This window comes from Mangifera indica, chromosome 5 (assembly GCF_011075055.1).
Source record: "Mangifera indica cultivar Alphonso chromosome 5, CATAS_Mindica_2.1, whole genome shotgun sequence".
In the NCBI taxonomy this organism is placed as follows: Eukaryota; Viridiplantae; Streptophyta; class Magnoliopsida; order Sapindales; family Anacardiaceae; genus Mangifera; species Mangifera indica.
This window is the reverse complement of record NC_058141.1, coordinates 20,612,550-20,640,200: the sequence shown is the minus strand read 5'-3', so window position 1 is coordinate 20,640,200 and position 27,651 is coordinate 20,612,550. Positions and strand designations below refer to the sequence as shown.

General features: G+C 35.1%; 8 protein-coding genes across 14 annotated transcripts; 4 read left to right on the top strand and 4 right to left on the bottom strand.

The window, feature by feature from the left end:
* The first annotated feature begins 1,347 nt into the window (after window positions 1-1,347).
* Window positions 1,348-5,295, top strand: LOC123217071 (putative uncharacterized protein DDB_G0270496). Its single transcript, XM_044637827.1, has 14 exons — window positions 1,348-1,504; window positions 2,063-2,154; window positions 2,253-2,431; window positions 2,567-2,639; window positions 2,772-2,846; window positions 2,942-3,052; window positions 3,212-3,254; window positions 3,530-3,626; window positions 4,118-4,220; window positions 4,306-4,401; window positions 4,515-4,544; window positions 4,698-4,797; window positions 4,908-4,992; window positions 5,094-5,295. Exons 2-14 carry the CDS (start codon window positions 2,071-2,073, stop codon window positions 5,215-5,217), a joined length of 1,200 nt encoding a protein of 399 aa, XP_044493762.1. The 5' UTR covers window positions 1,348-1,504; window positions 2,063-2,070; the 3' UTR covers window positions 5,218-5,295.
* Window positions 5,296-5,796: 501 nt separating this feature from the next.
* On the bottom strand, window positions 5,797-8,212 carry LOC123217072 (poly(rC)-binding protein 4-like). Of its 2 annotated transcripts, none has more exons than XM_044637828.1 (8): window positions 7,883-8,212; window positions 7,626-7,727; window positions 7,202-7,423; window positions 7,027-7,085; window positions 6,807-6,928; window positions 6,603-6,715; window positions 6,422-6,484; window positions 5,797-6,128 (listed from the first exon to the last, which is right to left on the bottom strand). In XM_044637828.1, the coding sequence occupies exons 1-8, from the start codon at window positions 8,168-8,170 to the stop codon at window positions 6,048-6,050; spliced, it is 1,050 nt and encodes a 349-aa protein (XP_044493763.1). In that variant the 5' UTR covers window positions 8,171-8,212; the 3' UTR covers window positions 5,797-6,047. The 2 variants fall into 2 exon arrangements, with proteins under 2 accessions (XP_044493763.1, XP_044493764.1); XM_044637829.1 differs by having other exon boundaries at window positions 6,837-6,928.
* A 1,622-nt stretch (window positions 8,213-9,834) lies between these two features.
* LOC123217741 (transcription termination factor MTEF18, mitochondrial-like) lies at window positions 9,835-11,925 on the top strand. Of its 2 annotated transcripts, XM_044638862.1 has the most exons (2): window positions 9,835-11,295; window positions 11,379-11,521. In XM_044638862.1, exons 1-2 carry the CDS (start codon window positions 9,904-9,906, stop codon window positions 11,382-11,384), a joined length of 1,398 nt encoding a protein of 465 aa, XP_044494797.1. In that variant the 5' UTR covers window positions 9,835-9,903; the 3' UTR covers window positions 11,385-11,521. The 2 variants fall into 2 exon arrangements, with proteins under 2 accessions (XP_044494797.1, XP_044494796.1); XM_044638861.1 differs by having other exon boundaries at window positions 9,835-11,925.
* A 666-nt stretch (window positions 11,926-12,591) lies between these two features.
* LOC123217742 lies at window positions 12,592-13,266 on the bottom strand. Its single transcript, XM_044638863.1, has one exon. The coding sequence runs from the start codon at window positions 13,198-13,200 to the stop codon at window positions 12,892-12,894; it is 309 nt and encodes a 102-aa protein (XP_044494798.1). The 5' UTR covers window positions 13,201-13,266; the 3' UTR covers window positions 12,592-12,891.
* Window positions 13,267-16,501: 3,235 nt separating this feature from the next.
* Window positions 16,502-17,997, top strand: LOC123215745. Its single transcript, XM_044635962.1, has 3 exons — window positions 16,502-17,480; window positions 17,562-17,633; window positions 17,720-17,997. The coding sequence occupies exons 1-3, from the start codon at window positions 16,692-16,694 to the stop codon at window positions 17,723-17,725; spliced, it is 867 nt and encodes a 288-aa protein (XP_044491897.1). The 5' UTR covers window positions 16,502-16,691; the 3' UTR covers window positions 17,726-17,997.
* Window positions 17,998-20,299: 2,302 nt separating this feature from the next.
* Window positions 20,300-23,629, bottom strand: LOC123215580 (probable mitochondrial import inner membrane translocase subunit TIM21). Of its 3 annotated transcripts, none has more exons than XM_044635740.1 (8): window positions 23,293-23,629; window positions 23,087-23,105; window positions 22,581-22,744; window positions 22,051-22,229; window positions 21,910-21,958; window positions 21,528-21,647; window positions 20,991-21,194; window positions 20,300-20,556 (listed from the first exon to the last, which is right to left on the bottom strand). In XM_044635740.1, the coding sequence occupies exons 1-7, from the start codon at window positions 23,401-23,403 to the stop codon at window positions 21,018-21,020; spliced, it is 819 nt and encodes a 272-aa protein (XP_044491675.1). In that variant the 5' UTR covers window positions 23,404-23,629; the 3' UTR covers window positions 20,300-20,556; window positions 20,991-21,017. The 3 variants fall into 3 exon arrangements, with proteins under 3 accessions (XP_044491675.1, XP_044491674.1, XP_044491673.1); XM_044635739.1 differs by having other exon boundaries at window positions 20,300-20,528; XM_044635738.1 differs by lacking the exon at window positions 20,300-20,556 and having other exon boundaries at window positions 20,777-21,194.
* Window positions 23,630-24,070: 441 nt separating this feature from the next.
* LOC123215525 (transcription factor DUO1-like) lies at window positions 24,071-25,651 on the top strand. Its single transcript, XM_044635666.1, has 3 exons — window positions 24,071-24,368; window positions 24,448-24,700; window positions 25,029-25,651. Exons 1-3 carry the CDS (start codon window positions 24,181-24,183, stop codon window positions 25,527-25,529), a joined length of 942 nt encoding a protein of 313 aa, XP_044491601.1. The 5' UTR covers window positions 24,071-24,180; the 3' UTR covers window positions 25,530-25,651.
* An 89-nt stretch (window positions 25,652-25,740) lies between these two features.
* On the bottom strand, window positions 25,741-27,579 carry LOC123215523. 3 transcript variants are annotated; one of them, XM_044635665.1, is made up of 5 exons: window positions 27,561-27,579; window positions 26,927-27,300; window positions 26,647-26,805; window positions 26,411-26,519; window positions 25,741-26,124 (listed from the first exon to the last, which is right to left on the bottom strand). In XM_044635665.1, exons 2-5 carry the CDS (start codon window positions 27,293-27,295, stop codon window positions 25,931-25,933), a joined length of 831 nt encoding a protein of 276 aa, XP_044491600.1. In that variant the 5' UTR covers window positions 27,296-27,300; window positions 27,561-27,579; the 3' UTR covers window positions 25,741-25,930. The 3 variants fall into 3 exon arrangements, with proteins under 3 accessions (XP_044491600.1, XP_044491598.1, XP_044491599.1); XM_044635663.1 differs by lacking the exon at window positions 27,561-27,579 and adding an exon at window positions 27,401-27,482; XM_044635664.1 differs by lacking the exon at window positions 27,561-27,579 and having other exon boundaries at window positions 26,927-27,380.
* Window positions 27,580-27,651: the final 72 nt, after the last annotated feature.

The following is a 27,651-nucleotide window of genomic DNA, read 5'->3' as shown; positions in this document are numbered from 1 at the left end:
TATAACTACACGTTAATATTCGATTAAGTGCACATACTCTTACCCATGTATTGTTATATCACAATTCCAGACTCAAGAGATTGTTGGTATTGACATAATATGTTATGAATGTCTATCATATCATGGATGCCTAAAAAATAAAAAATTATATACACTTAGTTTTGGGTTGATTGAATATTTATTATATAATTAGATAATTATAAATTAACACTCAATAATAGAATAAAATATTATCTAAATTACTCAACATTGCTCTATGGAGATTATGTGTGCAGATATCATGGACAAAGTATGGCAGATGGGCGACTGATCTTTGTGTTTTCTTTCAGTTGTGGCTTTCTTTGGGTTATTGAGTTTTTGAGTTGTTCATTTTCTTGTTACCTTCCGTACAACAACGCTTTACTTTATCTCTAATATTTACTTGTAAAAAAAAAGACAAAGTATATCAAGCCATGCTGTGCTCAAACACAGCTCACCATAGTAGGATGCATTTAACACCGTTTGATAAACTGGATAACCATTCCATCAGCCGTTGATTTTTGGGAATTTAACCAACGTTCACCTAGGCGGGTGACTGCACATGCGAGGTACTAACACGAAAATCCAGTAAGCCTTGCAAAGTGTGGATGTGTGAACCACAGGTACAAGATTTTGTGCATGATTGCACGCACATGGGTTGTGATTGGTATTTAGCATATGTCGATCAAAGCATCGTGTGCATTGCCTGTAATGTATGTTTCGCATGGTTTGACCGTGTAGTTGAATTAATGTCTTACAAGATAGCTTTCGATACAAAGGTGAAGCACACAAACAAATCAGCTACCGGTTTGAAAACTCACTAACTATGTATTAGGATGAAACCCTTAATTTATTTGATTTTAGGATATAATTTTGTTTATATAAAAATATATTTAATTATTTTATTTAATGGTAAAATTTCATTTAACATATTTTAAATTTTTAATTGAGTAATACTATATATATTTATTTTGAATATACAAATAGATATATACTTATATATTATCACACGTAATTAAATATTATTTTATTATTAATTTAAAATTAAATAATAATATATATTAAATATATGCATATTTATATGCTTAAAATAAATACATATAATTTTATTATATCTAGAAAGGAACTAAATTTTTAAGTCTTTAAGTCTTTTAACACATTTTACCCCATATCAAATTGGAGCTCAAGTAGCTCATTGCTAATCCAACTCCAACAATCTCATCTAGATTGGAAGTTTTAAAATAAGTCTACAAGTTAAGGACACTACCACCAGCTCAGAGGCGGCTAGATTATAGGGCCGAAACTATAAATGAAAAAAAGCCCAAATTGTGTCAGTTTAGCCCACTCGATTTCTAGGGTTTATGGTAAGGCCAATTCGAAAGGTTGTGCTGTAAAACCCTAACTGAGAAGAAGAAGAAGCAAACTCTTGAGCAAGTGAATCGAAGCTCTTTGAAGTTTCCATTACTTCGCGAACGATTCTGTTTCTGTAAGCTCTCTAGTTTTTTTTTTTCTTTCTCATTGACGAGAATTTGAAGCCATTTTTTTAGTGACAACGATTTATGCAATTCAAATGCTTTTTTTTTTTTTTTGTTACTATCGTCCTTTCTGAATCAAAAGGTTTAAATGAAAAACAAGTATTGAATATTTGAATTTATGTTGAAACTCCTTTTGGCCTTTTTTTTTGGTTGATCGAATTGAATTTACTTTGCTACGAGGTTAGACCTAGCGAATTTATTAAAGTTCTAAGACGTGAAGGTAATTTATTAAATTTTGGTATATTAATGAAGATGAGGATGACCGTGGAATTGATATTGATGAATTTGATCGAAATTATTGCTCTGTTTGGTTGCTGAGTAAAATTTCGGCAAATTAAGAGCTATTGAAATAAACTTGGGTTAGTGGACTTCCTCTGGTATTTAAATGTCCGAAGATTTTGAATCTTAATGATATCCTAAATTCTTAATATCTTATTACCTGTCTATAATAAAAAACACAGAACAGAGGCCAAGGGTTTTGATTAATTTTTTGTTTCTTTGAATTTTAGAGTTCAATATGGGTTTGTCTTCAAAGCGAGCAAGGAAAGCAATGGAGAGTGACAGTGATTTGGAAGACCCTCTTGAAAATGAGAAGATGCCAGTTAAGCATACAGTTCTGAGTGCTTTTTCCTTTTTTTAATGTTATTGATGTTAACTATATTATCTCCTTTTTCAATTGATTGGAAATTTCTGATTTAGATGGACAAGGAGGGACAATACAATTATGATGTTGAGGACGATGAGGAAGGAGGAGATGAAGAAGAGGAGTGGTCATTTGAGGAAGAAGAAGATGGCAGTGATGAGCAAAATGATAGCCATAAGGATGATGAAATGGAACAGCTTGAGAAAGAATACATGGAACTTCGACAACAGGAATTGTAAGATTGATGTTGAGGCATCTTATATAGTTTTACTTATGGATTATGTGAATGAATTGCTAATTTTTTCACTGGATGATTTTATTTACATTGTACATAGGATAACAAAATTTCCATAATATTTTTTCCATTTAGGAATGTATTGAAGAATCTCAAGAGCCACAAGGATGAAGATATTCGTAAAGGTCAGGCAGCAAAGAATCAGAAGGTATGATGTTTAATGTGATTTTATGAAGGTCATAGTACTTATTTTAAAGCTGTTTTCTTGTTTAATAAATATTTTATTGTGATTTGTAGTTAGTAAACAATTGTCTAACTTGTATCCTTTTTTTGGGTGTAGGCTCTCTGGGACAAAACCTTGGAATTCCGATTTTTACTTCAGAAAGCCTTCTCAAGTTCGAATAGACTACCACAGGTTTACTTTGGTGCCAATCCTATTTGATTCCACTGCAATTTGTGGCTTTACATTGTGTATGGAAAGTTGTTCTTTATGAGAGAGATTTAATGCAGGAGCCAGTTAGGTCATCATTTTGTGATTCAGATGAAGCTGTCAGTGTGGCATATTCAGACCTAATTGCATCATCCAAAAAAACTTTAGATGCTCTATTGGAACTTCAAGAGGTTTGACTATTGTGAAGAGACCATATGCTTGCCTCTTTAAATTTTATATGTGTTTAGTTTGTTGTGTTTTGAGAGACTGTTTGGTGCATTTCCTGGTTAAATTAATATAATGCTGTTGCATTGTAGCTATGTTTACTTTGTTTTGTTATTTTTTCATAGGCTTTGATCGAGAAGAATCCATCCATTGCTCAATCGTTAGATGGTATGGCTCAGATTTTTCTACATGTCATCTGCTTTTTGTGTGCCTGGTAGCGTTCAAATTAAATAGTAATCCTGGAAACTTAATGAACCTGGCTGTGAATTATTTTCTTCAGATATGCAACTTTTAGTAGTTCTATTATATGCTGATTTTTTTTTCACATTGTTCTTGTTTGGTTATTATTCCTATCATGCAAATAAGTAATTGTTTTCCAAATTAAATTACATAGTAATGGATCTTCATGGCTACTTTGTTCTAACGTGTGTTCTATTTTAAAGGTAATTCTGGACAATCAACTAAAAAGCGTTCGGAAGATTCTAAGAACTTTAATGCTGAGGACAAAGAATGGTTTCAAGTTTCTCAAATGCATGGGAGGTATTTCTATGATCTTTCGGATGTTCTTGTGTCTTAGGGACATCAAAGTAATATTTGATGCACAAGGGTAGCAAAATCAAGGTTTTAGTTTTTATTTTGTTGAAAAGAATGTTAAGGGGAGAAATGGTCTTCCTTCTAGTCCTATTATTCTCATGAGTCTTTACCTTTTGTTGTTCTTCCATTTCTTTGTTCACTTCTTTGGTTTTCACCCACTTTTTGGCTACACTGTATGTTTTCTTCTGTTGTTGTTCTAGCGTTGTTTTCTTAAAGAAAAAAAAGAATAAAATTACTGCCTTAATGCTCATGTATGTTTGAAAGATGGGAACTCTATTACTGCTCAAATCCCTTAAGTGTTCTAATTGCTTTTGTGGCTTTTTAAGTTTGCCATTTAGTTGTGTACACTTTTATCCCTTCTTACATAATTTCTGAGAAAGCAATATGATTTTGAGATGAGGAATTTTAACTGATTGAAACCTTTAATGCTCTTGTAGAATAGCTTCTTTCAGAGACAAATCAATTGACAAATGGCAGAGAAAGACACAGGTGACAACTGGTGCTGCTGCTATTAAAGGGAAGTTGCACGCTTTTAACCAGGTTTGCTCATTGACTTAACTGACACCCATCCCATGTAAGAGTCTAAGGACGATAAGGTTCATTTGTTTCTCCTTTTTAATGACAGAATATTAGTGAACAAGTTGCCGCTTATATGAGGGATCCAGGTAGAATGATTAAGCAGATGCAACAGAGAAGGTCAACTGTTGGCGTTTTTGGGGCTGTAAGTTGATAGACCCCCTGCCTAGATTCTCACACATGCATTCTTAAATGAGATATGTTTGATAAGGGAGTTTTTAATCCCATTTGGCTGATAGACTGCTTATCAATAAACAGGTTCCTGAAGGAATGAGCGATAAAGGAGAGGTAACTGTGTCTGTACTTGGGTTGATCAAATTGAGTTTATTTCAACTTCAAACCCAACCTCACTTAGCAGAGAGAGAGATTGTTCTGTGAAACTTCCTACAGAGTGTTAGGGATAATGGAACTCATGTAGGTGTGTTTTTTTTTTCTTATTAGGAGGCAAATGCTGATGGTGACCCTGAAATTTTGGATGACTCTGAATTCTATCAACAATTATTGAAAGAATTTTTTGAGACAATTGACCCATCATCCTCAGGTAAACAATCTTGCATATTTAGTTATGCTTGATCATTCCCTGATGATATCTTAATATTTTTTCTTGATGAATCGAATTATTTTAAACTTTACACTTTTGGTTGTCTTCAGAGACAGCGTTCTATGCTATGAAAAAACTGCAAACAAAAAAGAGAAAAATTGTTGATAGGCGGGCCTCAAAGAGTCGTAAGATTAGGTAATTTTCCTCCCTAACTAGATTTTGGAGGAATTCTTCAAGTTAATGCTTTTGAACGCATTTATTCATTTACCTATTGCCAACTGGTTGTGGTTTTGTAGATATAACGTCCACGAAAAGATCGTCAATTTTATGGCGCCTCAGCCCATGAGCCTTCCCGCTATGGCTTCTAAATTATTTGAAAATTTGTTTGGGTTGAAAACCCAGAAACCTGCTGGTGCATGAAAATTCTCGTGCTCAAGTAATATGCCTCAAATTTTGTACTTTTAGTTGCGTTGTAATTCAAAATTTCTTTTTATCTTCTGTTATTTTGAGAAAAAAAAAAAATCCAGATAGAGCATGGCATATTACCAATTTTTTATATTTGTTAGTTAAAATTTAGTAATTGTCTTATGGCAAACGAAACAAACATCATAACCTATCATTTAACACAAATTGGTTTACCAGAAACAATTCTACAGTTATAGAAAACAAGTTGTGTCAGTGTCAGAAATTTTAGTAGTGAAATCCCTAATACAGATATTAATATTGATAAGTTACAGATAAAAAAAAAAAATGCTAAGTATTTAAAAGTATTAAAATTGGTATAATACAATAGATATATTGTATGATACAACATATATTGGACTGTATTGATAATTTTATTGATGCACCTAATTGGAGAAATAATACCCTAGCAAATGTATAGCTAAGAAATTTCAATGTATATTGTAATATTTTTCAAGATAACGTGACAAAAAATATTTATTATTTAGTATCTTCTTTGTGAAAAGCATATTCTACGATATGATGTACAAAGCACAATGCATAAAACCAAGTTTTTGATACAAAATATCATACACAATTCAATTCGAGTACCATACATGGGGCGTAAAGCCATAAACCATTCCTAGGGCTTATTTTCGTGGTACTACAAATCCTTGAAAATACAGGGTCAATAGGAACGGTGAAGAGTAAAATGTCTCTGACTTCAGCTACATCATTCCTGCCTTCAGCTACATACCTTGCTTAAGAAAATTCACAAGACTTCTAGTTTAAAGGCAGAGCATGCAAATTTACAGAGACTGTTGAGCAGCAGCTTGTTGTATCAACTGGGAATATATGTATTCATCAACTCTCTGTTTTGCCAATGCTACCTATTAGCACGGTTAACATTAAACCCAGAAAAGAAAAAAAAAATGAGCACCAACATTAAAGTTAGGCAAACTTAAACCAAACCTAAGTTTTTGATCTCATAAATCTTATCACTCATCCTTTTTTGTCACTAATTAGAAATTTGTTCTAAAAAGCAGCAACCCCAAACTGTTAAGTGAAGGCATTGATATATTTGACATGCAGATATTTGGCAGAAGACATGACTCAAATAAACAAAAATGTCTCCCATCAATCAACCAAGTTCGTCAGCTGTAGAAACAAAGAATGGATTTACCTGTTGAGCACTACCGCCAAACTGAATATGCCTATGTTTCTGTTCACCTTTTCCACCATATACCTGAAGAGAAGACAGATTGAAAAAGCACATAAAAAAAAGCAAGGAAAACAAATGAATTAAGAGTAGTATTAACCAAAAGTCAAATTTAACATAACTTAAGAAATAAAGATCTGCCTACTTTAATCATTGCTCCAGATTCATTTCTGATCCTCGAAATGTTGGAGCCACACCTTCCAATCAGCCCACCAACCAATGTTTCCGAAATCATCATCTCAAATGTTACATATTCAGCTGCAAGATTGGTTGTCCTAAAGATGATGTGGTTATAAGAAAAAAATATTAAAACTTGATGAAGCTGTAAAATGTAGCAGTTGAAGATTACAAGTATTTGATTTGAGAAGCATGGAATAACCTGAAGTAGGATCCACAACCGGTTGTGCTGGCCTTACTGCACTATAATTGTATGTTGGGTTAATGGATATCACTTGTCGGGGTGGGTTTTCCCTAAACAAAATGAAATTGCAGTTACACATTTAGCCCTCACCTAAACCATAAAAAGTACCAGGGGATAAACCAAGTAATGCCAAAGTTTAATGGAAAACCTGAGCTGATAACCAATCTCTACCAATGCCTTTAACACTGCAGGAACATCACCGGATATCTGAGTTTAACAAAAATGTTATCATTATTCAGCAACACAACCACCAAAAAAAAAAAAAAAGTGATACAGAAGGGCTAAAGTGACAGCAAGTGATAAAAACTGAACCAAAAAGTCACCAGTACAACTCGATCAGATTCATGAGCAGATGCACATAAAGGTAACTGATTTGGAGCAAGAATCACAATTGTGGCACCAGAAGAATTCCTCAATTTTTCAATGTTTTGACCAGACATCCCAATTAGACAACCTGCTTGAGACCCAGCAATCAAAAGTCTTATTGTGTTAGCAGCCACATGCCCTGCAGTTACTTTTGAAGCCTCTACATTGCTATCATCTTCCTGTTATTTACAACATGAAACAAAAAAACATCACATTAATCTGCTCACAATCTTTTCAGGCCAATAGTAGACAACATGCACCAATAAATAGACATCCCAGCAGCAGTTTCTTCAGCCTATTGCAACTTATAAATCACATTTCAAATTTAAGTAAATACAGATTTCTAAAACAGAACTCTTGAAAAGTACAGAATAAAATCACCTTTAGAATCAAAGTAGCTATTTGTTGGAGCGCATTTTCAGCATCAGAAACCACGTTTTCACTATCTTGGGAACTTATAATGATCACTCGCTCTTCATGTCGCTGTTCAATAAATTATTTTCAAACACATTATTCACTTTAGAACTCTACACGTAGTTGGAGATTAGGTTCAGGATTTTTAGAAAAAGCTGTGAATTTTTGCAGATAAGCAAAACCCTAATTTCAACACAATCAAACAAATATAGAAAAAAAATTACGGCAATAGCATCGGCTATTTTAATAGTGGCCTTGGTTTCTTCTCGAATCTTCTGGATTCTATGTCCTTCTTTTCCGATGACCTTTCCGATCTGCCTCGAAGGCACCAATATTCGAAATAACACATCTTGTGCTTTAGCTCTTCGTTTCGAACCTGACTCTTCACACTCTCCGTCTTCGCGGTGGCGCTTTCCGGTGACTTCAGGCTGTGCTTTTGATTCGGTGCTGGCGACGGCGGCGGTTGCGTTGGGTTCTGTGGCGTTCACTGAAATTTCTCCTTGATCGGCCATAGCTTGAGAGACTAAAGAGTAAAAAGACCTTGGCAATGACAAACAACTAATCAATTTATTAGCTATTTCAAAATATAGAGGGTATTAAAACGATTGAAATTACTTAATTGACCTTTCAAGTTTCAATACTGTAAATGGCAACCTGATAAAGATAATACAAGGAAGGTGAAAAGTATAAATTAAATTAAATTAAATTAGACAAAAATGCCTCACTAAGTATAAGCGGTTATAAATTATGATAGGCCAAATGACTATTCCCACCCAAGGTTTGATGTTTTCTCAAGTTTCCATCTTTTAACTATGAAAATATCAAATACCCACCCATGACCGGTTAGATTTAACAAAACTCTAACCTCTGAAAATTTAATCTCATTTTCCCCCCTAAAAGTTTAAAAACTAACATTTTTTTCTTAAGCTAAATTTGAAAAGATCTCATTTCCCCCCCCTAGGGTTTATTTCCAAACCTTTTCACTTTCTTCGCCGCCATCGCCGGTCGTCTTCCCCTCCCGATGGTTTCTCTTCCACCGACGGCCCCTCTCAACTCTACCCCAACGCATCCGACGTAAAAATAAGTCGTCTAGGAAGAGAAATCGTCTTCCCAGACGAGATCGATCGATCTCGTCTTCATCATCTGGAAAGACGATCGTCTTCCCAGAGAACGATGAGTCGTCTCATCTTCCTAGACGACGATGACTGGGGATGAAGTTCTTCATCTTCCATAGCTTCTTCGACTCCGATCGGGCATACAAATGGGAGGAAATAGATCGCCGGAAGGAGAGGATGCTTCGGGAGGGAGAGGTCGTCGGCAATGGAGCTGGAGATGTCACCGGAGATTTCAAAACGAAACCCTAGGGTGAAACTGTGATTTTTTAAAACTTAGGTTGGGGAAAAATTTTAATTTTTAAAATTTGGGAGGGCAAAATTAGATTCTATTTTAGTTTATTTTTAATATTATAGAGAAAATGACGATTTTACCTTTATCACCGTTAGAGTTTTGTTAAATCTAACCAGCCATGGATGGGTGTTTGGTGTTTCCATAGTTAAAGGGTAAAAACTTGAGAAAACATCAAACCTTGGGTGGGAAATAGTCGTTTGGCCATTATAATACCAGTTCGACCGGAGTTGATTGTCTACCCTCATATCACATGCTTCAATCATCAAGTCTATTAGATTATATTGACTTTTTAAATTTCTCACAAATTATTTATAATTTAGTTTGTATCAAGTTAGGACTTAATTATTATCATATAATTGAGTGGTTTAAGTATTTATAATTCAAATTCATTACTTTGATCTTAAATTTGAATTTAAGCCAATAATTTTTTTAATTAATTTAACTTAAAGTTTGTATAAACTCAATTAAATTGAACTCATATCCAATAAATTTAATTATAGTTTTAATCTAAACATTGTTTGACACAAATGCTAGTGAATTGGAAATATTTAAGGTTGGATATTTCTTAATAAATATATTTAATAAATTCATTTTATAATTTTAATTATGGTATCATGGTCAGAGCAGTCAATTTCTTTGACCAGATTATGGTCGGATTCGAGTCTCAAAACGTAAAAACAAGAGTAATTATCTATGGTTAATTTTACCTATATGCCCTTATTATAGCTTTATTGCTAAAATGAAAACAAACAGTTTGTGGACACCCTCCGTGTAAAGCTAAAACCTTAAAGCCCCCAAAATCTAATGAAATCCAAAAACCCTAAATCTCGTTACAACAATGCCCATTCATGAATCTGTATCCACAATCTTTTCCCGCCATTTGAGTTCACTACCAAAATTCCCAAGAATCTCATCCAAGTACAAGCAACAAGCCATCAAACAAGCGCAGCAAGCAGTTACTGACTATCTTCACCAGACAAAGTCCATCCCATTCACGTATGCAGATTACATCAGTCGATATTCTTTATACAATCTCTTCAATCTGATTTCAAGTGCTGACGTTCCTTATAAAACCTCTGAATCTAATTTCTCTAGTTCCATCATTAGATTCCTCAGGTACCACCCCATTAACGAATTTGAGTTTTTCTTCGAAAGTATTGGAATACATTACAGTGAAGTAAGTAAATTTTTGCCTGCTAATAAGTTTTTCTTTTCGGATGATCGAAATGTGTTGAATGCTGCTCAGGCGCTTTCGGATTTTGGCTTTCCTTGGAATATGTTGGGGAGGTTGTATAAAGAAGAAGTTTCGATTTTTAGTAAGAGTTATGAAGATATAACGTCTAGGCTCTTTGGGTTTAGAAATGATTATGGGTTCGGTACTTTTACCGTGATTGGTGTATGTTTATCCTTTCCTCATGTGTTGTTGGTTGAGGATGATGAACTGCTTGATGATCTGAAAAGGGTTTTTTTGGATTTTGATTTAGTGTGTTATGCAGACGAAAATGTGGATTCTTGGTATGAAATTTGCAAGAAGATTCGGTTGTTTTATGATTGGGGTTGTGAGAAGGGGAAGTTAGGCGACTTGGTGGGTGAGAATAAAAGAATATTTGTTGACCATTCAGAAGGGGTTTTGGCTCAAAAGGTGGATTACTTGTGTAGATTTGGCGTTAGGAAGGTGGATGTAGCTTTGTTGCTTCTTAAATGCCCAGAGATCCTGAGTTTTGATTTGGAGACACAAGTAATTTCTGTGGAGGGATTTTTGAGACATTTTGGATTGAGTGCAAAGGAAATGAAATTAATATCTGAAAAGTACCCGTATATACTGGGAAGAAATAAAATGGCAAATTTGCCTCATGTGATGAGGGCGGCAAATCTGCAAGATTGGTTCTTTGACAAGATCAAGAATGGAAATCATCAACTGTTAGGGAATTATGCCTTAAGCAATCCTGCTGAAGATTTCAATCAAGAATTTGGGGATGGCTTGGAGAAGATCAAATCTTCAAGACGTTGTCTTCATACAATGAACAAGTTGGCATTCTTGCATGGAATTGGTTATGGTGAAAATGCTTTGACTATGAAGGTATTATCTCGCTTGCATGGCAGTAGTAGTAAGTTGCAAGGTCGATTTGATTGCCTTCTCTATTGTGGGATTGAATTCTGGAAGCTCTGTAGGATGATAAGATTGAATCCAAAGTTCATGAGTCAGGACCCAGAAATTATAGAACAGAAGGTGTACTTCCTCTGCCATAACTTGGCTTCTTTGGATGTCCTTGATATGTTTCCGTCATTTTTGTGTTATGACTTGGAGTACAGGATTAAGCCCAGGTGCAGATTCCACATGTGGCTTACAGAGAAAGGTGTGTCTACCAAAAATTACTCCATTGTGAGCATGGTTGCTCTTGGCGAAAAGACTTTCATAACTCGCATCTATGGAATTCACCCTGCTGCTCCAAAACAGTGGTTGGAGTGTTTCTTGTGCAAAAGACCTAGTAATAATTGCTAGAAGTAGAAGGCATTCATGTCATTGATGAAGTTCGGTAAATATGACAGAGCTACTCTACGGTTTCCTGGAGGATTTTACTCTCTTCTGCAGGGTTTCATCTAGAAATTATTATGTCAACTTTCTTGGAAAGTTCCGTAAATGGGTATCTGACATGTGACAATAGCATTACCCATATTTCACTGATCCCTGTTTTAAACCAGAAAGTTGATGTTGAAGGATGAGACTATGCCGATCGCTCCGCCTTAATATAGGCTCCATTCTAATGCAGGCTTTCAAAGTTACAGTGCAATTTGATGGGCGTCCATTGTGTGTAATGTACAACTGTTAATTACGGTATTTTATACTTATTGATTTTGATTCTATTTGTTTATGACAAATTTTTTTATGGGAGAAAAAGAATAAGAGAAAGCGAAATAGATTCTCAACCTGATGAAGAAATGCAAATCTTAATTTTCTCTGTATTTTGGGGTGTTCCTGTTTCAGTTAGGTGAATGTATATAGGCTACTCCTCTAAAGAGACTATCAATAATCAAATAATTTCTTCCAAAACCAAGCTGAGTGAGAAGTAATATGCAAGTTGTAATGGCTCATTTTCAGGTGAGAACCCTTATGAAACAGGTTTTTGCTACTGCTAGTGCACCTCCTGATATCCCATTTTTGACATATCTTCTTGAGTAGTTCAAAGGACTTGGCAACTTCTTGTGTCGTTTGCTGGACATGATTGTTCTGGAAGCTTATAAAATGGCTGTTTCGTCAAAGTGATACGGTCACTTCAAATTAAAATAAGCAAATCTCATATACGAATCCAGACGCAGACCCGGACACAGAAACAACGACAAATGGAGAATTACATAACTTTAAAATCCTAACATCTATCTGATAGAACCCTTCAATCTTATGTTGTTTCCTGGACATAGATTTCAGAGTGGAAGGTTATGAAAATGTCTGCCTTTGTAAATTATTATTTTTGCCCTCGCTTAAAATGAAGGTCAGTTATAAACTCAGAATAGTATAGTATCCAGATGCAAAACGGGAGGCAAAAACATGGAATAGATGGAGCACTACATAAGTTTAAAATCCTTCCACCTATCTAATAGAACCCTACACGGAAATAAAAGCTAAGAAAAAGAAGCATCATAATCAACAAACAGCCTTCCACAAGAGCATAGGATGCTCACAGAGAACTACTGCTTTCCCCAAGTTCTACAAGTCGATTAAAATTTGCAGCTTCTACAAATTTTTTTAGCAACAATGTATCACCAAACAAGATCTCCTAAAAATATCAACTACAACCAAATTCAAATGGCATGGATGGGACTATATCTACTTGTTACGTTTGGCAGCACGCTTTCCTTGTCCCTTCTTGGGAGGTCCCTTGCCACGCCGCTTCAACATTTCAAGCTTGGATAAGCGCTCTTGTTCTTGTCGGGCCATGACAAGGGGGTCGTCCTTTTTTATGTCATATGGGTACCATTGTGAAACTTTCTCACCAATGAGCTTCTTGCGTAAAAGCTTGTGGGGAGATCTCTGTCCTGTTGAGTTCAACACATGTCCAAAGATCTTTGCCCTGGCTTCGGTGACCCCTGTTATGACAGCAGCAGCCAACACATTCTTAAGACTATTGCCGCTCATCCTCTCCACTATTTATTTAAAGTTCCTTCTCAGCGAATTTTGCCTTTAACACCTCTGCCACTGCCACTACAAGATCAATGATGGAAATATTTGGAGAAGTTAGAGGCTACTTTAGGGAAAATTTTATTTGCAACAATGTAGTATATCGAATGAAGACCCTTGCTAATTTCCAAACACAGATTAGAAATCAACTCAGTTATCTAAACGGCTTTGTATTCATTTAGTACAATTTTAAATGACAAGCAGAATGCTTGTTGATATAGTCCTAAAAAGCCGATACATCAGCAGATTTATTTTCCAAGATATGTTTCAAAGCTGGCATATATGTTGACAAGATATCTCAAATAAAGTACAAAAAAAAAAAATCTAAATATAAAACAACTGATCGCTTTTTTTGATTTTTAATTTGAATGGAATGAATCAGGTAACCTTAAGTCATAACATTGATAGAATAACCTCTTGGTGAACATCTTATACCGGACACATCCTTTCAAATGATGCAACTCATTCACAGCATAAATTCTCTCCAATGGAACACATCCAATAAGCAAGCAGGTACTTGACAGAAAATGAAAGATCACAAGAAATTTGATAAATGTACGTATCTCTTTATTTGAGATCATGGAAATCAAACTATAACCCAGCACAGACAAATAAAAAAGTAATATGCCCATAAATCTAATCAATCATATTCATAAACTTGATCCAAAAAAATCACTGTGTTGTTTGTAATCAAAAGATTTAACCTTCCTATCGACAACTTAAAGTTCCAGTTCAAAGAACGTTAACCATGTCCATAACCAAATCTAGACACCGCAACTACAATTCTGAAAATATTCAAGCAAACCCACTAGATTCTTGACAACAGCAAATCAATCAACCAACTCAAAATCAAAATGAGTATTTTCTGTTCATATATTTTTGAGAATTACAAAATAATAATAATACTAGCAAGATGGAGAGATGGAGAATGAGAAAAAGGAAATAATTCTTACATATTGCTGATAAAAGTGATGACGTAAAACGGCGTTGCTAGAAACCGAGAGGAAGATTTTTTTTTTAAAAAAAAAAAGTGCCGGTGATGAAGAGGAGCTTCAGATTTCAAGCGATAAGCTCAGGTTAGGGTTAGGGTTAGGGTTTAGAAAAAGGTGACTTATAGACTGACCCTAAAAGATTCGTTATTTCTCTTGTTTCCCATATTTCGCTATAAAATTATTAGAAACTCCAATAAAATTACAACCTGTTAGACCTTACATGGGAACAGTAATATTTTGTCAGCTCATGTGAAATATACAATTATATGCGTATTTATATATATTATTATATAATTAATTATTATTTTATTATTAATTTAAAATAAATAAATTATATAATATTATATATAAATATACACACGATTATATATTCAAAATAAGTATACATTCTCAATGAATCTTAACATATTCATTAAACTTTAATAACATGCTACTAATAAAATATAAAACATTTCAAACTAAATTATTTATTCAATTAGATATTGTCATATCACTTTACACACACATATATATATTATTAGTCAAAATTTTATATTCTAACCTTATATCATTTGGATAAGTTAATATTATTGAAATTTATACGGACAAAAAGTTACATAAAAAACTATAGTAAATCTTAATTAATTGAATTTAATAAATATTTAAAGATATTTATGATGAGCATATCTGATAAAGATAAAAGATAATTTTAGTGCTTGAGTTAGTTATGGGTTTTGTGTTGGGTTGGGTGTTAAGCTTGCTTCTATTGGATTTGGAGTTGGTGTAATTAGTGTAATAAAAATAAACCAAGGTGACATCTCAAAAAAGAAAGGGATAAGAATAAGAAGTTATTCTAAAGGGAAATGTATATATATCAAGAAGATAAACTGTCTATCATTAATATTACTCAGACTCTAAATATCATAATATATAGTCATATTATGACTTGTTGCTCTATCACACGCTTCTCTTATACAATTTTTCTAAACAGAAGTGGACTGCACTCGGTCTCATATTACCAATGCCACCCCTCCCCCCAAAAAGACTCCCTTTAATTTTTAATAATCTAATTATATAATAATAATATTTTATTATTATTATTTTTATATAAAAAATATATACCTACATAATACTATTATTTGAAAAATGGTAAGGGAGTCCATTGAATTGATGAAACAAGACAGGATTTGAATTTACCGGGGCAGTGCTTTTAAAAATTACAGACAGAAGTGTCAGCGTCATCTTGACCAGGCGATGGAAATAATAAGCTCGGCTCGAGCAACATCTGGACCACGCGTCATTCACGGAAAAATGGCTCAGCCACAGCCACAGCCACTGAATATGAACCACGTAATTCTCCTCAGTTGGGTTACATTGGTACAATGCATGATGGACACATGTCAAACTCTCAAATAAGCATCATTCATCCCTACCCAACCCTAGACATTAAAATTACAATATTTGCATCATCAGCTTAACTCATAATCAAATTTATTATAGATAAAATTTCAAATTTTAATAGTAGTAGTAAAGTAATAAACAAATTTATTATCATTATCAGTTTATATAATAAGCCCTTATCCTCATCCTTGAAGATTTTGTCACCCACTATACCCATTAATAACATTAGTATAATATAATTAAATTTATATAAATTAAATAAATATATTTATTGTTTACAATCAATATTTCTACACCCAATCATAATTCCGAAACTTAGATTTTCAATTATAAACTTTTCAAATTATTAATTAAATTTAAAGTGAATACAATAATCAAACAATACAATACTTTATTTCTTGATTCAAGTTACTTCATCTTCAATAATAAGTTTTAATTTTGGTGACATCTGGTTTCATATTGATCTAATTTAAATATGAATTAGTTAATTTGATTCTAAAATCAATGCTCACAATCAAACTTTTTTATTTTTTTTTAAATAGAGTTTAAATTTAAGATATTACTATTAGGATGGAGTGTAATTTGTCAATTAGATCACAATAATTACTTCAAAATTGTTTTAATTGTCAAAGAATGAATGGCTAACAAATTGATTTTTTAGTGCAGCAGCCCCAACATGATAAGAAGGTTTCAGTCTCACACTTGAGTAATTTGAGTTGAACAACAGAAATCCGAACTTCGGTAAGTTCCGATTGGATCCAACCCAACTCTAATAGGCAATTCAAACAGTAAAGGAAATAATTTAAAATCCAAGGGTAATATCGGAAAAAAAATAATTGAACCCACTGTTTGCATTCCACCAGTTTTAGAGAATCATAACTGCTTCTTCTCATATCATATGCATACAAACACAATTACAGAAGCCTCTCTCTCCAGTCTCTCCTCTCTTGAATTCTCCTTGTCTCTTTTCTTATTTGGGTTTCGCTCATTGAAGGCTTTAACACAGACAAGCAGTCAAAGAAGGAAGATTTTAATGAAAGTTTATTAATACTTGTTACCTTCTCTTTTCAATCTTCAATGGTGTTTCATTCTCTTATTAAAAAGAAGGAAACGCCACCCGAATCATCACTTGACCCATCTATGGCTTCTTCAACAACAGTGAAATCTCAGCCTCTTCACAACTTTTCTTTACCCGACTTAAAATGGGCCATGAACCATGCAAACACTCATCGTTTTCGCAAACTCTCTGATTGCTCTTCTCATAAATCGCCCCGAAACGACGCCGATTGTGAGTCCGAGTATCCCAAGCAGAACCCGATTCTTGAAAGTGGGAGAATCGGTGACGGGATTGACAAGTCCGACAAAAAGAAACCAGCGGCGGCTGTTTTATCGGATGATTTGGTTGAGAATTCAGAGAAGAAACTGACCGGTTCATCTGATGGCAGTAGATCGAAGATTTTCATAAAAATTCGTACCAAGAACTGTAAAACTTCTGATGAGGTTGCGGATACAGGGGATCACGCCTCTGTTGCTGCCGAAGACGCCGAAGAATCAGTGCCGAAGACGTGGAACTTAAGACCGAGAAGAGTGATCACTAAGGTTAATAATAATGCGACTGGTGGTGCATCAAAGATCGGAGGAGCTGCGGTGCAGGATCACAAAGCCCAGCCTCCGACTCGCAACCGAAATATTGTAACAACAGAAGCGAAAGTTCCAGAGAAGAAAGAGAGAGAGAAAGAAAAGAAGCAAAAGTTCTCGATCTCGCTTACAAAGGAAGAGATTGAAAATGACATTCTCATTCTGACTGGGTCGAAGCCCGCCAGAAGACCTAAGAAGCGAGCGAAGAATGTGCAGAAACAGCTCGATGTATGCCAAGACACTGTTCTATTTATTCAGATATATAAAAGTATTTGCTGATTCTGTATATTTTGTTGTTTTTCTTTCCAGTTTGTTTTTCCGGGTTTGTGGTTGGCTTCCATAACGCCTGATTCCTACCGGGTTAATGATGGTCCGGCCAAGGTATTATATTCTGAGTGTCTGATTTGTTGACTTATATTATGATTTTGCAGAGGTAAAGATTTGATTATATCATATGTTGTTTGCAGGTTTAGATGGGACTTTGATGTTTTATAGTTTTGGTGGAAATTGAAGGTGAATGACTGCAGTTACAAAGTTTTTGATCTCTGCTGAAGGTATAGCGAATTTTGAGCTTGTAAATGTAAAGATGGAAGGTTGACAAATGCATGTTATTGTTGTGCGTTTTGTCTGGTAAATGTGAGAGGAGCTCAGAGTTCGCAGAGGGGTTTTATCATAAACTGGGTCATCAGTAGTTGCAGTTGTACATATGAATCATCAGTTGAATGAAAGCTTCTTCGTTTTCTAATTCTATGAGATTGAAATTGAAGTTTCTCACATGGCAGTTCATGAGGTTGTTTAACTTTTAATTGAACCGGTTAAAATATTAAAGCAAATTAATGTCACTTATCTCAAATGCTTGGATGCATTCTTGTTGTTTACTGATGTGCCACAAAATGAATTTGGAGTAAAAAATTATAGTATACTGATTTCTGACTAATGTAAGTAAAAGTTTTATTCTTCATGTAGTCGAAAAATTGTAAGAGTAATTGTCAGTTAATCAAGATGTGTTTGATTGAATAGGCATGGATTCACCCATGATTACTCTCTGTTTTCTCTCTTTCAAGGATGGAACTTTTAGGAGCAAAAATGGTTTATTTATCAACTTCTAGTGGAGCAATGAACATGCCAATCTTTTGTGAATGGTCAAGTAATTTTGCTTAGATTTATACTTTGACGAGTGTGAGCTAGACATGAGTTGCCTTGTGTTAAGAGCAAGATCTGACTGAATGAACTTAGGTTAATGAATGATGTAACTTAAGTACTTGGGTGATTGATATAGTGTGTTTTAGCATTGCATTGTTATGCTCTTTCTAAATTTTTTTAGAGTGGCCAGTAAGGTAAGTGTCATTGTTCAATGATTAAGTGTTTTGTGGTGCTTATCTTCCTTGTACGAGGAGCCTGGGATGTAGATGTGAGGTTCCATCTGTCTCTATTAAGATGTGAGCCTTCTGTTAATTATGGTGAACACATATCTTCGAACTTCTTTAGTTGGGTATAGACACACATACTTTGGATCTTTAGAACAAGAATGCTTAGTTCCAGATCTTGATTAAATAAAGGAATCTGTCATTGAGTCCACAATCTTGTTTGTTTTTGTCTTGCTCATCATCTTTCCTATTTTGAGACCATGTGAGATGCATGTAGTGCCACTGTTCATTAATAGCAATTAGTCTCTCTCCTGTCATGGTTCCACACTGACATAGTATGCATTGTTAGTGCCACAGTTGTGAGACAAATAATCTGTTGTCTTCAAATGGATTAGCAATTGGAGCATAGGAAATTGGATAACTGCTTAAGTTTATTTAAAGTAGATATCAATTTTTTAAGTTTCATTCTCAAGGGCAGCAAAAAAGTAACAGAATTTATTTTCAGCATCATGTTTCTAATAGATTTTTAATGTGTTCTTTCTGGGCATATGTCTTGCAGACATTCTGTAATGACGTAAAGAAGCATTTGATAGATAACGCATGTACAAGCACAAGTTATTGGCTGCCGATTTCGAGAATACTGTAGGTCTAGAATAAATGGCTTTTCAAACGTCAAAGTTTTTAAATGTTCACCTGGGTTGAGATTTAGCTGTTCAGATGTAGGCATTGTGAAGCCTCTAAGCTAATGTCATATTGTCATAATCAACCGTGTCTGTAACTGGTTGTTGTTCATAATAGTTGTATCAACAAGAAGCATCATTTATCCAATAGTTAAGTTTACCGCTGACAAATATGATCAAGCATTTTATCATTACCTTGATTAAGTGTTATATGTTATTTCATATCCCCATAGCTTTTATCCATTTAACACCCTCATTTACAGCTTGATGTATGTCTTGCTTGCTTTGATGAACTGATACTGAAGTATTTCTTAGCATGATGGGCCTATGTTGTGATGATTCCCATGTTATATGGATTTTTGTGGCTGAAACTTCTTTGCCATGCTGTAAACAACTTTATAACGATACTGTTTATTATGTTGATAGCTTTTTATGATATTATATACTAATTTGAATAAATTTAAATTTAAACTAGATATTATAAATTCAATCACAACGTAGGCAAGCTTCAAATTCAACTTACAGTTCGGATACCTAGTTGCATTGGCAAAGCTGCAAAGGTTCCAAAGGATCTGTACACGGAAATTTTGATCTGGTATAAAAAGCATGGATGCTATACAAGGGTGGGTAGGGCTCAATACTCAGCCTAAAGCTAAAGAGTGTTACATGAAGTGAACGTCTAGTTTACTTGGAACTTCAAGATGCACCCAATGTTTTTCGGCGCATCGTGTTACTATATTGTCTTGTCTTGTGCCAACCACCTTGAATTTGAAATGACCAAAAGGCCCTACGGTGCAAGTTGGAACATGCAAACCGCCCAGGCCTTACAATTTGCACATTGTTACTTGTTCAGTCCAAGGATAGACCTAAAAATACTTTCTACCTAAAATTAAATTTGGTTAATGGATAACTATAGTACAATACAGAATAGCCTGTCAACCACACAAATAAAGCTGAAGAATATCAGGTCAAATTTAAAATGAAATACGTTTGAGTCCAATTTGAATTTGAATTTATCGATTTTAAATTAATTTCAAATTTATTCTTTTATATTCAACTCAATTATACATTAAATTTTGTTCAAACTTTATCTGAACCAAATTGAAACCTAGATGAAAGGAATGAAGTTAATGGGCTCCGTACTGACTGTGTTACATCCTCTCTCAAGAGGCCACGCCAGCAATTGGCTTCTCATGCCCCGCCACCATCTTTGTCACCTTTCTTCGAGCCTGTGGCATCCACAATGTCTCAAATTCTCTGTATACGATTTTGTTGGCGTTACAAATTACTGACTATTAAATAATTGTTTATTTTGGAGCAAAAAATTTGTAGGTCGAAGACCTAATGGAAATGGGTGCAAACATAAGAACAAACCACGCAAGCATTAGAAAGAGCAAAAGCAACTTGTTTCTGTTTTCATTTCCATAAAGTACTTTTGTTGAAAATTTTTGCATTAGGAAATAGTCAAGAACTAAGATGTAAAACCAGATGCTTGTTTTATAAACGATATGCTTAATCAAAACTGAAAATTACAAACATTTCCCAGTAAATCATATGGAAAATAAAAAGAAAAAAGGGACTTTTCCAGCATCCCTAGATAACTCTCACACAACAGTTAAAAATGACCATTCTGGGCTGCACTCCACAACCATGTTAATATCATGTTATGTTGGTACGTAAAAAAGACTTACGCTGATTAAGCCCCTCGTTTACTTCTTTTAGGCAGGCCCTGATGCTGGTGCTGGCATGTAAGACTCTAGCATCAATTGTGCTTTGTAAGGTGAATTGATCTCAACAATCAAGTACGTGAATTTCCACTGCTTGTCCTCTTGATCTTTGAACATCTCAGTAAAAACCTTGCCAGCTCCATGAGGTCCACGGATGTAGAAATTAACCTACACCCAGTCAATCCATACATAAAACAGCAGTAAGCATCTTTAGATTGAAGTCTGGAATATTTCCCCATTTCAACCTCATTAAAGGATAGGGGAAAAGATTAAGCTAAAAAAAATTCATGTATGTATTTTATGAGGAATCCAGAGGCTGTATGACAAGACTGTCAATAAATTTTATGTAATAATACATTAGTCCATGAATGTCCAGCATTATTCGCATTTGAATTTGGACTTCATCGGAGTTGCACACAATAACATGGTAATCACATCCAACAAAAAAAAGGAAAGAAGGAAGAAGGGGGGGGGGGGGGGGGTTGGTGTTGAGCAATTTACCTCAACATGCTCTATGCCAAATTCGTCAGTATATATCCTATTGGGTATACGTTGTCGGGCAGCACGATTTCTACTTTCCTGACCATAGCCAGTAATAGGGGATCCAATCCTCACTCTGACCTGATAAAAAAAGCAATTTCAATCCAAGTGAATCCAAAGCAAAATCAAAAGAGTTAAATTTATTGCTTGAAACTTGTGTTAGAATGCAATAATAGTTTGTAAATGAACATATAAGTGTATTCATCATCAACTATATATATCTATCCAAAATTTATAATAAATTAGAGGTTTTGGTCTTGGTCTAGTATCGTACTTTGTACCGAGTATTACAATTTCTAAAAATCAAGGTAAAAAAGATAAAATTATGATGAATTTGGCATACCTGACCATCGTCTTGAATTCTTTTCAGAGCCTTGTTAAAAATTTTATACCTAAAACAGACAATGGTGCCAAATCAGCATGCAGATGACAAAGGATACAAAATTATTTACCCAAAAACACAATTCAACAAGAGATTTCTTACTCTTTTGGTTCAAATATGAGTTCCTTGAACACAGCATATGCGGCAGCAGCAGCAATCCCAAGCCCAGCAAGAATTATAACACTGTAGGAGGCTCCCTCAGTAAATGTTACAGGCTTCTCTGGGATATTGTATGTAGGAGCATCAAAAGGATCCTCAATGGTGGAGATGTCTTTTTTGGGCTGTAAGCGCATTAGAGATTAAGTCAAGAGAATTAGAGAAACCTGACATCAAAAAATAATTACGAAGAAAAAAATAAATGGAACACTTTCTCTCCAAGTTTCATAAATTCATTTTTCACACAAAAGAGAAATTCATAACTCCTTTCAACAAAAGATTTGTTCGTTAACAGATAAAAACTTCAGTGTTTCTCGTATTTCATTAACGGATAAAGTTCTGGACCAAGAACAATTATCAACCCCTGACAGTACTTTGGGAAAAAAGCTATGTAAATTTGCTTAACAAATCAAAGATGAAAATAAATAGATTCAACACAAACAAATAAGTGGAACAACTTCAATTCAAAACCACACCTCAGACGATGTTTCCGATGTTTGCTTTGAGGGTTTTGATGCAAAGGACCTAGCTGAAAAACGAGCTCCTGTATTTGCTACATGGTTATCCATTAGTTTGTATGGAGAATGAAGATCAACCATATACCCTCCAGTACATAGCCCTCTAACCAGAAGAGAGATTCCTGCCAAGCAAGTCATCAATTATAGCCCACAAAAGGAAATCTAAACCATACACCCATTACAATGAAGACCAGAATGCAGTCCAAATATTTTAGAACAAACATACACAAAGGAAACCCAATTCACAATGAAGACCTGAATTAAGTATAAATTAACAATCAATCACATGGTGACACATATCACTGGTACCCAAATTAGTACTCAACAAAAGTTCACATGGGTGGTGCTATGAATCTAAGCAAACCCAAAACTCCATGGCAACATTTTCTTGCAAAAAACCTACATAATCTTCACAATAATCAAAACCAACATAAAAGAAAGATATCAGGGCAATCATCACTAACCATTTGCTCCAAATGCATCCTGCAGAATGAAACAGATGAATCATTCAGCAGCTATATAATAAAGAAAAATAAAAGCAATTTAAAAAAAAAACACTGATGAAGATAATCCAAATAGGCCAACATGAACAAACTGCACGTTCATCAAGAAAGTAACTTAAAACTGATACACTAAAAAACCAGAAGTCTATAAGAAACATCAATCTTACCCTATTTTCCAGATATTCCGCTGCGGATTTCGTGTTAGATGGTGATGAAAAACGAGCCAAAAAGCATGTTCTCCGAAGCGATGATATTGCTGATCTTCTAAAATTGTACATTTTCACTAAACTCAAATTGCTTCTTATAATGAAAATTTTCCTCAGGTGTCACGGAAAATTCAAAATATACAATAAGCCCTTCTGATAAATATGACGAACTTCGAAACCCACGAATAAGATGAGGAGTTATGGGACAGAAAGAAAGGACTGCGCCGTTCGGTACTGAGAGAAAACTCGAAGCAGTCCAGGCTTGGGGTTTATGCAGACACCTGCCATCAGAAACACACGTGCGGAAAATTTATCAAAATAGGCTCACTCAATAAACCCAATCTCATTGGGCCGTATGGATTGGGTTTTGATGATCTCCCACCACAGTAGCCCAAAAACACAAGGGAATTGTTTGTAATTTTCCTGTGTAATTCTTTTCATCTTTGTTTTGGGTCTGTTGACCCCGTTTCTGTTGCACTTCGGGGAACTGGTTCGAGATTGATTCAATGTTCAATTTGAACAAGTCTATTATATTTAGGATTTGAACCAAACTTGAACCCATCCTTATTTAGACTAGAATTGATTCAGTTCAAATGCACTAATAATATTATCTAATCATCACCGAGGAATTAGAGTAGAGTTGATTTAACAGTGAAGCGAATCAGGGGCATATATGTAACTTGAGTAGCTAAATTGAACGTGAGAAAATTTAGGGAATGTGGGGGATGTAGGAGGGTTGTGGCCAGTAACCGCCTTAACCGTCACTTCAAAAACAATGAAAAAGAAAATGTTGAACACAAAGTACACAATAAAATGTACTGACTGAATATGTTGGATTTTTAATCAACAATGGAAGGAAGAAGAGAAGAAATAAGAAAGGGGCCATGGAAAGCAGAGGAAGATGAAGTTTTGATAAACCATGTGAAAAAGTATGGACCAAGAGACTGGAGTTCCATTCGATCCAAAGGACTTTTACAGAGAACTGGCAAGTCTTGTCGACTTCGTTGGGTAAACAAACTTAGACCCAATTTAAAGAAGTAAGTTTTCTTTCCATGCATTATGAGAAAATGATCAGAATTACATGTTTATTGATGATGATGGTCTTTTTTTTTTTAGTGGGTGTAAATTTTCACTAGAGGAAGAGAGAGTGGTGATAGAGTTGCAGGCACAGTTTGGGAACAAATGGGCAAGAATAGCCACGTACTTGCCTGGGAGAACTGACAATGATGTTAAGAATTTTTGGAGTAGTAGGCAAAAGAGGCTGGCTAGAATTTTGCAGAATTCAGCGACACCCTCTTCCTCTTCCAACTCCAAATCCCACAGGGCTACTTGGGAAGTTTCTACTTTCAATGATGTTCCCACTTTACTGGTAAGTTATTTGCATCTGGCTCTTTTCTTGTAAGCAATTTCATCAGTTTATTTTTATTGAAATATTGGTATCCAGTACATGCCGTTGTTCTTATGTGAGAGTGAGGTTCAGAATCTGAAAAAAAAAAAAAAAAAAAAAGGCCGGGGGAAAGGAGGGAGCGGGGTGGGGTTTGTGTGATGTGGGTGTGTCGGGGGCTTTATGGTTCTTGGGCAACATCTTAGTCCTGTCATTAGTTACAGAACTTCGGTGATGAAGCACAAATTGAAAATATGGATCATGCTGGCTGTTTTTATCTGCAGTCTGTAATGTGTTTCTTTTTCGCTCTTAGGCTCCAAAATTGAGTTCTTCAATGGATGAAGAGTCATCCTCAAAGGATCATTCTTGCTCGTCATCCAACAGAGAGAAAGCTGGGACAATTAAGATGGTTCCAGTGCCGGCTCTAGTTAATCCTAAGTTGCTTCATTTCGATGCCCATTCTGTGCTTACTCCATTTGAGAATAATCCTTGCACTGATTCTCAATTACAAATTCCTTTTCCTGACATTACACAAACTCAGCATGATCTTACATTTTCACCAGAAAGCCAAGAGCTATTGGCCGGGCTTGAGGACCCTCACTTTTTTGATGTGTTTGGACCGGTGGATGCTTCTCAACTTAGTAATGAAGTGCCGCTTCCTGTTGAAGAACCATTTTTAAAGCCAATGAGAAGTTTTAGGAACGCTGTCAAGGACGAAAACGATAACCTGGTGAACCCAGATGCCTTCTTTGAGGACTTCCCAACCGATATGTTTGATCATATCGAGCCACTTCCCAGCCCATCAGACTGGTGATTTATTGACTATAAGGCTGGTGTCATGTCAGGGTAGACGATAAACATTTGATTAATTTCATGAGCTGCAAAATTTCATTGCAATCGTTGTTAACATAGTCTTGTAACTTTTATTCTTTGTGTTAAGACTCTGTGATCTACATTAAATGAAAGTTTGCAACTGGGTATATGATCTTCAATATTCATTCAAGTTAAACTTCCAGGCTTGACAGTAAACCAAATGCTAAGACATGTTCCCCTCCTTGATAAATAGCAATGATATGTCCATCAACAATATAACATCAAAGAAATAAGATTTTTCTCCGTCAATATTACTCCTTTTCCACAGTAGCTATCAAAGCGAAAATGGATTTTTCAATCAAGTAAAACCAGAAGTCCACTCAACTTGTAATGACAATAAAGCTAACAGAAGAGATTCTCCACAGCATAACTTACTCCGGTTTTACCGTGATCTGTATGAACCTCGAAATCTCCAGTAGTAAATGAATCATTTTTGCTCTCAACTGGTCTTTTTAGTTCCACATATGCACAGTAGTCAACTTCATAGACAGTTTTGTCCTTTGCGAAGGCCGAGACTGCAATCCCAACTGCCTCCCCTGCATTTGCAAGAATTCAGCTCACACCTTAAAAGAATGTTTGATGATCATAAGGACAAAACTACCATATCCTGACAAACTGAGTAGTTTTTCCAGGAGTATATGAACGCAACAACACAGATTGAGGGCCTCTTGCTTTCTGTTCAAATTGGTCATTTCAAGTGCTAGAGAGACTAACCCTTGTTACTTGTATCAATAGTACAAAAATCATATGGAAAGTAACTTTTAACTCTTAAAAATGAATGCAAGTAGACTCAAGAATAGAGTAAATAGAAATAAAACTTACCATGTGTGACTAGCAGCAAGTTTTCACAAGGATATTTATCTGCCAGCGCCTTGATAATTTGAGCATACCTATCCCTTGCACCATCCACCGTCTCTTCCCATTTTGGCAACTAGAATTTTCTCAAGCAAAGAACAAACGTAAGGTGAAATGATAGCTGTGTGCTTGCATACACCCACAAACAAAATGCTAAGAAATTCCTAATTTTGAAATAAACTGAATGACAGTAATATGTTTACCTCTTCATACACTCTTGTCACAGAAGTATCAACCGTTCCATCTGGGAACAAAGCTTGAAGCTCAGAGATACTGAAAGCAAAGTTCCCATCTTTAGGAGCTGAATCAGCTCTGATGGCTTCCCTGTTCAACATCTCGCACAGTCCATACTCAATAGAAACCTGCAAATACAAAATAAAAGAACTTATAGAGTGCCCACCAGATGAGAACAGCCATTTTACCACAAGAAAGCTATCAAAATACACATATCAGTCGATCTCTATAATCAATGTAATCTGTGACCTTTAGCTTGGAGGGATCGATGGAAGCCACATCTTTGGAGCACAAGCTATAGGGATCATCATCAACGGCGCATAGAGCATACACAACCTCGCGCGCCGTCTGGATGCAACGGAGAAAAGGTGAGACGAAGACACGGTGAATCGGGAACCCTAGGCCGATTCGGATCCTCCGACCCGTACAGAATGCCCTAACCCGACCTTCCTCTACTAGGTGCGGGTCCCAAGGTCTAGCTGCTGTCGTCGTCCACAACGGCTCGAAGTTGTCCACACGGTCTCCGTGACGCATTACGACGACGTTTTGGTGAAATTGATGGGAGTCTCTTTCCTGCTGATCGTTCTGCGATTCCTTGTTGTATTGCGGTGAAGCCATTTGTTCTTCAGAAAAAAAATTTGGGTTTCAGATTCCGATTAAACGTTAAGTATGTAGTCAGATTCAATAAAAAATATAACCATGAAGTGTGTGATTAATTAATACCGTCAGATTCTGGAAATCTCATATTATCAAGTAACGTAATAAATGTAGCATTAATTTTATTATATCTTTGTTTCATAAAAATTTAGAAAAAAAAAAAAAAACTCAGAATTCAATTAAAATAATAATTAATGCGATAACAATTTAGAAAATAGTAAATTACTTCTTTTCGCCCAAAGTTTGGTTTGTAACGCTTAAAAGTTTAAAACACGACAATTTGAATATTATTAGAATTTGAAATCTTACGTCTTGAT

Coding starts and splice junctions, on each gene's coding strand:
- LOC123215745 (XM_044635962.1), top strand. CDS start 16,692: ATGGTGTTTCATTCTCTTATTAAAAAGAAGGAAACGCCACCCGAATCA. Junction 17,481..17,561: donor ATGTGCAGAAACAGCTCGAT/GTATGCCAAGAC, acceptor TTTTCTTTCCAG/TTTGTTTTTCCGGGTTTGTG.
- LOC123217071 (XM_044637827.1), top strand. CDS start 2,071: ATGGGTTTGTCTTCAAAGCGAGCAAGGAAAGCAATGGAGAGTGACAGT. Junction 2,640..2,771: donor AGGCAGCAAAGAATCAGAAG/GTATGATGTTTA, acceptor TTTTGGGTGTAG/GCTCTCTGGGACAAAACCTT. Junction 3,053..3,211: donor CTCTATTGGAACTTCAAGAG/GTTTGACTATTG, acceptor ATTTTTTCATAG/GCTTTGATCGAGAAGAATCC.
- LOC123215523 (XM_044635663.1), bottom strand. CDS start 27,476: ATGAAACAAAGATATAATAAAATTAATGCTACATTTATTACGTTACTT. Junction 27,301..27,400: donor GAGATTTCCAGAATCTGACG/GTATTAATTAAT, acceptor TTTTTTCTGAAG/AACAAATGGCTTCACCGCAA. Junction 26,520..26,646: donor TGACAAGAGTGTATGAAGAG/GTAAACATATTA, acceptor AGAAAATTCTAG/TTGCCAAAATGGGAAGAGAC.
- LOC123215580 (XM_044635740.1), bottom strand. CDS start 23,403: ATGTACAATTTTAGAAGATCAGCAATATCATCGCTTCGGAGAACATGC. Junction 21,959..22,050: donor CTCATATTTGAACCAAAAGA/GTAAGAAATCTC, acceptor TGTCTGTTTTAG/GTATAAAATTTTTAACAAGG. Junction 21,195..21,527: donor TTGGCATAGAGCATGTTGAG/GTAAATTGCTCA, acceptor GACTGGGTGTAG/GTTAATTTCTACATCCGTGG.
- LOC123217741 (XM_044638861.1), top strand. CDS start 9,904: ATGCCCATTCATGAATCTGTATCCACAATCTTTTCCCGCCATTTGAGT.
- LOC123217742 (XM_044638863.1), bottom strand. CDS start 13,200: ATGAGCGGCAATAGTCTTAAGAATGTGTTGGCTGCTGCTGTCATAACA.
- LOC123217072 (XM_044637828.1), bottom strand. CDS start 8,170: ATGGCCGATCAAGGAGAAATTTCAGTGAACGCCACAGAACCCAACGCA. Junction 7,728..7,882: donor AAATAGCCGATGCTATTGCC/GTAATTTTTTTT, acceptor TTTATTGAACAG/CGACATGAAGAGCGAGTGAT. Junction 7,424..7,625: donor TAGCTACTTTGATTCTAAAG/GTGATTTTATTC, acceptor TGTAAATAACAG/GAAGATGATAGCAATGTAGA.
- LOC123215525 (XM_044635666.1), top strand. CDS start 24,181: ATGGAAGGAAGAAGAGAAGAAATAAGAAAGGGGCCATGGAAAGCAGAG. Junction 24,369..24,447: donor CTTAGACCCAATTTAAAGAA/GTAAGTTTTCTT, acceptor TTTTTTTTTTAG/TGGGTGTAAATTTTCACTAG. Junction 24,701..25,028: donor ATGATGTTCCCACTTTACTG/GTAAGTTATTTG, acceptor TTTCGCTCTTAG/GCTCCAAAATTGAGTTCTTC.